We start from the raw sequence: 8,879 nt of genomic DNA, 5'->3' as shown, positions 1-8,879 counted from the left end.
AGTCATTGCACCACATCAAATAAATTACATTTTCATTATAAAGCTATGAATAATTATTTATACCAAGTTTCCCAATAGTTTTTTCTGTAGGAAAAACAAGGTAATGAAGATATAGTCAAATACTAGATCAGTACATGAAGAAGAGTCAACAATTCTTTATTTCTTTTTGGAAGATTTTCTTATAATAAATAAGTAAAAACGCGATACTGTGCTTTTCATTATTAAAATCAACTGGTTAAGGTAATCAGTGCTTCCACAACATTTCCTCTATGTTCTCTCAATGTTTGTTCAGCCAAAGTTCTACTGATTTCCATTTCTTTCATCTGTTGCATTAAAAACGTGAATATTTCATTTAAAAAAATATTATGTGTACCTGAATTCATTATTTACTCACAATAAGATCGACATCTTCTTTATTTATTGACACCTTAAGAAGCTCTTTCTCTTTAGCCTTTTTTTCTGCTGCTTCTTTATTTCGACGATCACCAATAATACTCATAGCCTATGTTAAAGTATCAAAAATTACAAATTTTAAAGTTTTCCAAATTATGTAAAACCAAACTTCATATTTTAATAATAAAAAGTATATATGTTTTTATAGGTTAAAGCCATACTTTATGACTAAAAAGTATTTATCAATCTTTACAAAACATTCCAAACTTTAAGAACGCTCCAGATCTTATTTTATATAATTTATTATTTTTATTTAACAAATTTTAAATATTTTATTTTACTTACACTCGAGAAACCTTCCGAGGATGAAATTTCCTTCTCTTCGGCATAATCAGTAACTTTTTCTAAATCTGCAGCTCCACTATCGTATTTTGCAGTTTTTTTTTGAGCTTTTTCTTGTTGAACTTCGTCTGAATCACCATTTATATCTTCATCTGCCATGGCTTATACAAAAATTAAAAATATAACAATTTTGACAATACAACTGTGTATTTGTATAGAAAACCCCGAACCCAACCCCAAAACCAAACCACGCGAAAATTGTGCAGATGTCGCTATAATCGATGCCTATATGTTTGCAATTGCAATGCAACACATAATATATCTTGAGTCGCAATCCGCGAAATTCAAATTGACGTTAATTTTTGTTTGTTGAGCATCACTAGCACGACGATTGAAGCTTTTTTCTATTTTGTGAGTTGTATAATTCCATGAAAACCTCAATTTAACTTATCCCGTTTCGCTTACTCAATGACAATATTGATTGAAATTTTGAACTGAGTGAGTCGTATTCCGATACGTAAATTACATATGTTTTAACATACATTTAATCAAGCACTGTTGCAGTCAATAAATAAGTGATTTTAAAATTATGTGTATCGTTGCAATGAGAAATATTTTTTGTTTAACAGATGATTATATACCGATGTCTTGATTGGATGAAAAAATTACACTGATTTTTGCTAAAAGTTCAATACATTCATTTCCATCAAAATTACTGTAAAAAGCTGCGCAGATACAATTTCTGCTGTTCAATTTTTTAATATTTGTTAAATCGAAAGTAAATTACGTGGAAATATCAATAAGTTTTGTTATTCTTACTAATCATACTTAGTTTTTTTATAATTTTCTTGGATCGTTTTTTGTCAATTTCCCGCTAAGTTTATCTTCATCTGATTACAACACAAAATATACTACTGATTGTTTGGATAATATGTAGATATTGTAGATATACTCATATTACTTGTTATTCTTATCAGTAATGAATGTTATGATATATGATGATGTCGGATCACGATACATGACTCTCAAACAAATGAAGCAATATTTCATGCAATCTTGTACTTCAGTAGTGGTACAAGTATAAGCATTGTACATATATAATTAAGTATCCGCGCACATTTACTAAGAAAATTGCTTTATTTGAGTTTAATACATGTAGGGTGGCAACGGTGAACGGACCTAAAGAGAGTGCGCGACTATTCGGTTATTTTCTCGAGCTTGAGACCGATTCAACAGTCCAACTCTTGCTAGTTCAGTGTTCAAATCAAACGCGAAAGCGCGTGGTGCTCTACCTAACTTATACCTATATAGCAGTAAGTAAGTGTAAGTGTGAGTGTCCCCACACAAGTATGGATTTGGGAACACGGGATCTATTACCTGTTTATTGGTCCCGATTGTTCCCGTTTCAAGCCATTTATGAATGGCTTAATTACGGTCAAGGTACACATTTGAACAATGAATTTGGGCAGCGTTATGTACACGCATCCATACACATACACACAACAACATACATACATATATAATAAAATTGCTTTTTAAATTGTAGAAGAATTGTTTTCAAAACGAGAATTCGTTTTTAATTTTGGCAAGACTGGAGATCGCTTTTTAAGAAATTTATCATTTAAAGATTATGCAGAATTAAAAGCATACGTAAAGGTAACAATCCCAAATAAAATTGACATTGGTGCTGTGTATTCAGAGCCGTAAGTATGCAAATTTTTCTTTGTATTATCTATTTTCAGTTAATTATCACTGAAAAAAGCTTTATTATAATTGTAGCCCACAAATAGGCAAAACTTCTAGAAATCCTATTCAAAAAGAATTAAATATTGACATTGATATCAATAATTATGACGATGTAAGAATATGTTGCTCAGGAGCAAATATATGTCCAAAATGCTGGAAATATGTAGTTGTAGCAATAAAAATTTTGGACACTGCTATCAAAGGTGTACTTATTAATTTTCCATTTTTTATTAAATTGAGACTATTTCTATCTATTTCAACTTTTCAGAGGACTTTGGGTTTGAACATATATTGTGGGTATATTCTGGCAGACGAGGAGTACATGCCTGGATTTGTGATAAAAGAGCCAGATCATTACGACTGGAAGCAAGACTAATGATCTGCAATTATCTCCAGCTAGTGAAAGGTGGAGATCATATTTCTAAAAAAGTTTATTTGCGAGAAAAGCTACATCCTTCTGAGAAGTAAGCATAATTGCATTGCAATTTATTGTTGAGAGCTAAGAATAATGTTAGAAGACTCATTGAATTTGTCATTTTTCACAGGCGAGCTATAGATATTATTGATAAAGTATTTGTTGAATTGTCTGTAATAGAACAAAATATGCTAGGAACAGATCGTAATTTAGAAAAGTTTTTGACCTTATTCAATAAAGAACTACGTAGCCCTATAAAAGAATACCTTATAAAATATCCAACAAGTTTATTACGATGGAATGCTTTTGTAAATATTTTTAATAAAAATAAGAAAGTCAAGGTATGTTCAACAATCAAATTATTGCTTTCTTGCAGCATTTATTTTAAAGTATTGATTTGACTACTTTTATACCCCAGATTATACAAGAGTGGATAAATAGACCTTACTTAATTGAAGAAATTAAAATACAGTATGTCTATCCAAGAATAGATTTACAAGTTACCCATAGTTTGAGCCATTTATTAAAAAGTCCTTTTTCAATACATCCCAAAACTGGAATCATTGGAGTACCCATTGATTACACTAAAATTGATGAATTTGATCCATTTTCTTTACCAACAGTTGCACAGCTAATGGATCAAATTGATTCATATTGTCAAACTGCAAAAGAAATGAAAGTTGATCTTGAATTCTATAAGTATACTCATGATTTGGAAAAGACTGTTTTAGAAGATAGTTATACAGTATTTTACAGATTTATACGTCGTTTAATACGTGATAGTAATTAAGTGCCATTTTTCTAGTTGATGAAAAAGAAAATATTTGATAAGAACGTTTTTGAAAAAACTTATTTTTTTTAGTAATAAAATAAATTTATAAAAAGAAAATGAAAATATTATGAAAGAGAAGACTAACACAAGTCGCCATTTAATTGTCTGTGTAATGTTTGTATTTTCTACCAATCCAGTTATAAGATTTGTGATAAGAACTGTCACTAGATTGCGTTTATCAGAGCTGTTAATGATTAATTATATATTTTTATATGAAAAAATTTTTATATAAAATAAATGTATTGTGAACACAAAAGATTTTCTCTTTTTCATTAATATACATTTGAATACATTAAATAAATACTGTTTATTCCAAAATTTTCAACTGCCTTATAAAATATGATGTTTTATGAATCAATGATTTAATTCAAGATTGATTTTATTTTTATTAACTGTAAGTTTTACTCAAGTGAAAAAATGGAAGTAAAAATATAATTACAAAGTAGTTGTGAATACAATATTGTTTGAGAATTATGGATAAAAAAATAATTAAGCTTCATCATCGCTGTTGGTTTTTCCTCCTGGGAGTTTTGGGCCACCAGCTCGTTTGGCCATGATGATTTGATCAATCTTAAGAACTGTGCATGCAGCATTGACAGCATATTTTAAAGCCCAAAATTTGGTTAAATATAAATCGAAAATTCTATTTTTTTCTGCATCAATAATAGCAGCTGCTCCAGAGCTCTATAAACATAAAAATTTGATGTACTTAACAAATATTGTAATAGCCCTTGAGAATGTCTGCAGAGAGGTGCAAATACTTTCAATTAATTGGATAAACTTGAGAAAATTCTTTTTTACAATCAGAAACCAACCTGAATAAGTTTGTTCATTGAATTTTTGTTAAGAAATTGTTGTTAATCAACAAAGCAAATTATACTACAATAAATTTTGCTCAAACATTTATAAAATCCATACATTCAAGTATTCATATAAACAAGGCTATACAGAAATTGTTATAATTTTTTGAAGTTTATCTAATTAACCACTAAGCCATGAGGCATAAACAATGAAAAATCGACATTTGAACTTACCTCAATATCAAATCCATAGTTAATATTTCCTTCTTTGTGAGATGCATACAACTTTGATAATAATTCAGATGCCTGAGTTCCACTATTTTCTGCCAATGTTTTTGGAAAAACTTCTAGGGCTGAAGAAAATTTACGTACAGCATACTGTTCCAATCCAGGAATGGTATCTGCAAACGAAGCAATTCTAGAAGCTAATTCAATTTCTGTTGCACCAGCACCAGGCAGAAAACGTCCATCTCGGGTAATAGCTTTGAAAGTATTAACCCCATCATCAATAGCTCTTTCGATATCATCCATGTAGTTGTCAGTAGATCCTCTAATAATGATAGTACTGATACGACTATCTTGTTGGTGAAGTTGAAAAACAACTACATTTGTATCACCCACTTCATCAACATGAACAGTATCAGTACTTCCTAATTCTTCTTTTGTTGGGGGAATCTTAAAATGTTACATCATTATTACTCTTTTATGTATTTTCAAATGTAATTATTCAATAAGATTTTGAACAAAACGTGACTGATTTATATAATATTTGTTCTATATTACAATAATGTTGCAAATGATTTCTTACCAGCTTGGACAAAGCTACTGCACCAACAGCTTTACACAGGCGTCTCAAGTCAAACTTACTGGGAACTCTTACAGCCATCAAATTATATTTATTAAGATAGTAGAGAGCCATATCTCCAAATTTACCTCCCGAAACAATGACAGTTGCACCACTTTCAGCAATAGATTTAATTTGTGACTCTAACATAACTTCTTCACCACGAGAAAAGTTCATTAATTCATCAGCACTCTTAATAAGAACTGTTCCTTTCGTTTCTGTCTGTGTAATGTCAACAGCGCATGTATAAACAGCAATTTTAGCATTAACTGTTTTAGTTATGTCCCCTTCAACGTGTCTTTTGAAAACCATTCCTTGAATAACCTTTAATTCAATTTAATTTCAAAATTTTCTTCTCAATTCAATCAAATAGTGTAAAAGTACTAATTATGTTAAGCAAATTTATGTACCTGAGAAGAATGCAGCCCAGATCCTAAAATTTTGCAAATCCTCACATTGTCAACATTGAAAGTAGTATTACTAGCAGGACTATTTGTAGATAAAATTGAAATACAAGCTTGACAAACAAGATTTGCAATAAAATCTTCTTTTCCATATTGTTTACTCATTATTGCTGTTGTTATACCAGCTTTAATTTGTTCAATATTATTACAATCCTTTGCCTCATAAATGACTAATTTTGGTAGTTCTTCTAGAGTTTTTTCTAAAGCTACTTCATAACCCTCCACAATTTCTGAAGTTGTAATACCCTTCAATTACAAATAAGTAAATCAATTACATAAAAGACAAATTATCAATTGTTCATTATATTTTACTAATATTTCATACCAAACGTAGTAATTCTTCTGCAGCATCTAGTAAAGCACCAGCAAATATAATGACAAAGTTGGTTCCATCACCTACTTCAGCCTCTTGCATTTCTGAAGCAAGGACTAACAATTTTGCTGCAGGATGTTCAACATCTAATTCTTTTATAATGGTTGCTGCATCGCTCGTCACAAATAATTTTTCTAAGTGATTAATCACCATTTTATTCATACCATTTGGCCCATACGCAGTGCGTACTGATTGGGCAAATAATTTACAAGCTGAGATATTGCGAAAAACGGCTTCTTCTAATCCGGAAAAATACTACAACAAAGAAATATTCATATACGAGATATTCAATTTATGTACAGCATATTAGGGAACAAATGAGTATCAAGTAGACAAGAAGTCTTGATCAAGAATTTCAAAATGATTTAAGACAACACCATAAATGGTAGCAACACCCATGAATACGCTCGAGACTTCGGAGCACATGTTTAAGCACTTATTGAAAAATGAACTTTAATTTTTAATAATACACTTACGCGAACACCGTCTTTCAGCATTTGAGTCACGCCTGGTGCTTTCGGCACGTGTAAAGCCATTTTTTTAATACTATTTGTATTTTAGAATTAAAAAATTTTTGAATCACTAAGATTGTGTACTGACTGATAACTGCAGCAGCAACGATATATATGTGTATAGGTTAGGTGAGAGCTGCGGTCTTCAAGAGAGAGAAAGAGAGTAACCGCAATGAGTAATTGAGATTAAGACGCAGTGTATGCGCAGTAACTATATGCGCAGATACCGTAACCGGCTCAGCTCATGACTCATAACGTAATCATAATCCGCGAGTAGATGGTGTTTATCCTTTTTTATAGCAATTTCATTGGTTAGTGACAAAACTTATTGGACAAAATGTATATGTGTGCATTTGACCAATAATAAAAGTTGTAATATAACATATGTACATATTAGAGGTAATCTTAATTCATCGTGTAAATAATTGTAATATGACTTACAAATGCTTCGAAAGTTTTGTTTATCAAGACAACTTATCTAAGTCCGCATAAATTGTTCATAAAAAATCGATCCTTATTTTTAATATGACACTTATTTTTTATTTGTTATTAAATTTGTTACATTTTATAAACAATTTGTATTGTTTCATCAAACAATATTGCGTTAAAATATGTTTGCTTATGAAGCATCACGTTTATGCAAATAAAGGATTTGAAAATTACTGGTTGGAAAATTCAAGTGATAATTTAGTCTCAAAACTTCCAAATCATATTGCAATTATTATTGGATTGGAAGAAATATCCATTATTGACATAACAAAATTGATCGACTGGTGTATGACAATTGAAATATCTTACATCAGCTTCTATGATCACAAAGGTAATGTTTCAGCTACTTTTTAGTAATATTACCTTTGTATTTAATACAATTTTATAATTATCATAACTTCTTTCATCACATTAGGTCTCTTGCAAAAAAATTATCCTCTTATAGAAAAAAATCTCAAACAGCAAACACCTTCAAATTTACATAATACAGAATGTGTAAAAGAATTTAGTAAAATGGACAATGGTACAAAACTAATCAAAATGTTAGGCTACAATTATAAATGCAATATTGATTCTGATTCATTAAATAAAGCCAAAAACAAAAGTATTAAAATACAATTTTTGTCATATCTCGATGGTAAAAATAAAATTGTTTCTTTAACCAAACAATTATCAACTTTTCTTGAATGGAATGATAACAATGAAAAAGATATAACATCTAAATTGATTAGTGAAAATTTGAATTGGAATGTTCAAATCCCAGAGCCAGACCTGGCCATAGTGTTTGGTAAAACACTGTGTTCATATGGATTTTTACCATGGCACACAAGGATAACTGAGTTTTTGTAAGTATTTTATTAAAACAAGCCAAGGCAATATTTTATTTTTAAAATCCACAGTTTATAACACTGTTTTGTTATGTTGAATAGTGTTGTGCCAACTCACTGTGGTCTCACATATGATGACTTTACAAGGATACTAATAAAGTACAATATATGTCAACAACATTACGGAAAGTAACGAAACTGGTTATCTAATTTTATAAGTTGCAAGATATATTTAGATTCATATATGTATAAAAATAAAATAATACTTTTATTCCACACTGTACTATCTACTTGATTTTGATACTAGTATGATATTTATGTTATACAAATTAAATTAAAAGTAAGTTAAAATAAAAGTAAGCAATATATAAAAATCACTTATGAATTAGGTATCTGTAATAAGTGTAATTGATTATAAATTAATTTTAATTTCAGTGATTGAATAAGTATGAAATTACAAATGTTCTATGTAAATTTTTGAAGGAAATAGGTAATACGGTTAGTTGAAATTCAAAATTTACTTTTTGATACTCTTTTTTCAATAAATGTTTAAGAATATTATCTGAATTAATTGAATAACAAAATTTATTTTAGATTTCTTGTGATTATTTCAATTGGATAATAGACCATTTGCTTATCATTTTTAACAATTGTTTAAATTAAATTAGATTGAAGAAGATAAAGTAATTACAAATATAAACAATGTTGATTGAGATGATCTTCATGAACCACTTTATTGATAAAAAATAAAAAAAAAGAAAATATTTCATGAACATCGCTTTAACCTAAAGTTTGATGATTGGTAAAGGAAATTGAAGGAACTGAATATTTATTTATTTATT

The 8,879-nt window shown here is 29.3% G+C and overlaps 4 protein-coding genes across 6 annotated transcripts; 2 read left to right on the top strand and 2 right to left on the bottom strand.

Moving 5' to 3' along the window:
* Positions 1 to 140: 140 nt before the first annotated feature.
* Positions 141 to 992, bottom strand: LOC131664251 (huntingtin-interacting protein K). Its single transcript, XM_058935202.1, has 3 exons — positions 739 to 992; positions 395 to 502; positions 141 to 323 (listed from the first exon to the last, which is right to left on the bottom strand). The coding sequence occupies exons 1-3, from the start codon at positions 892 to 894 to the stop codon at positions 228 to 230; spliced, it is 360 nt and encodes a 119-aa protein (XP_058791185.1). The 5' UTR covers positions 895 to 992; the 3' UTR covers positions 141 to 227.
* Positions 993 to 1,150: 158 nt separating this feature from the next.
* Positions 1,151 to 3,970, top strand: LOC131664247 (DNA primase small subunit-like). 2 transcript variants are annotated; one of them, XM_058935198.1, is made up of 6 exons: positions 1,151 to 2,175; positions 2,285 to 2,438; positions 2,515 to 2,684; positions 2,750 to 2,945; positions 3,027 to 3,237; positions 3,315 to 3,970. In XM_058935198.1, the coding sequence occupies exons 1-6, from the start codon at positions 2,085 to 2,087 to the stop codon at positions 3,684 to 3,686; spliced, it is 1,194 nt and encodes a 397-aa protein (XP_058791181.1). In that variant the 5' UTR covers positions 1,151 to 2,084; the 3' UTR covers positions 3,687 to 3,970. The 2 variants fall into 2 exon arrangements, with proteins under 2 accessions (XP_058791181.1, XP_058791180.1); XM_058935197.1 differs by having other exon boundaries at positions 2,282 to 2,438.
* An 11-nt stretch (positions 3,971 to 3,981) lies between these two features.
* On the bottom strand, positions 3,982 to 6,861 carry LOC131664243 (T-complex protein 1 subunit theta). The gene is made up of 6 exons (XM_058935186.1): positions 6,686 to 6,861; positions 6,162 to 6,464; positions 5,783 to 6,082; positions 5,337 to 5,696; positions 4,763 to 5,203; positions 3,982 to 4,412 (listed from the first exon to the last, which is right to left on the bottom strand). Exons 1-6 carry the CDS (start codon positions 6,743 to 6,745, stop codon positions 4,218 to 4,220), a joined length of 1,659 nt encoding a protein of 552 aa, XP_058791169.1. The 5' UTR covers positions 6,746 to 6,861; the 3' UTR covers positions 3,982 to 4,217.
* A 122-nt stretch (positions 6,862 to 6,983) lies between these two features.
* Positions 6,984 to 8,661, top strand: LOC131664207 (dehydrodolichyl diphosphate synthase complex subunit nus1). 2 transcript variants are annotated; one of them, XR_009301926.1, is made up of 5 exons: positions 6,984 to 7,541; positions 7,626 to 8,055; positions 8,140 to 8,377; positions 8,473 to 8,535; positions 8,632 to 8,661. XR_009301926.1 is itself a non-coding variant. In XM_058935120.1 (3 exons), exons 1-3 carry the CDS (start codon positions 7,247 to 7,249, stop codon positions 8,228 to 8,230), a joined length of 816 nt encoding a protein of 271 aa, XP_058791103.1. In that variant the 5' UTR covers positions 6,984 to 7,246; the 3' UTR covers positions 8,231 to 8,392. The 2 variants fall into 2 exon arrangements, 1 of the variants encoding a protein (XP_058791103.1); XM_058935120.1 differs by lacking the exons at positions 8,473 to 8,535; positions 8,632 to 8,661 and having other exon boundaries at positions 8,140 to 8,392.
* Positions 8,662 to 8,879: the final 218 nt, after the last annotated feature.

This window comes from Phymastichus coffea, unplaced genomic scaffold (genome assembly GCF_024137745.1).
Source record: "Phymastichus coffea isolate CEN01 unplaced genomic scaffold, Cenicafe_Pcof_1.1 PCOF00043, whole genome shotgun sequence".
Taxonomy (NCBI): domain Eukaryota; kingdom Metazoa; phylum Arthropoda; class Insecta; order Hymenoptera; family Eulophidae; genus Phymastichus; species Phymastichus coffea.
The sequence above is the reverse complement of the archived record's forward strand: the minus strand, read 5'-3'. Positions and strand labels throughout refer to the sequence as shown.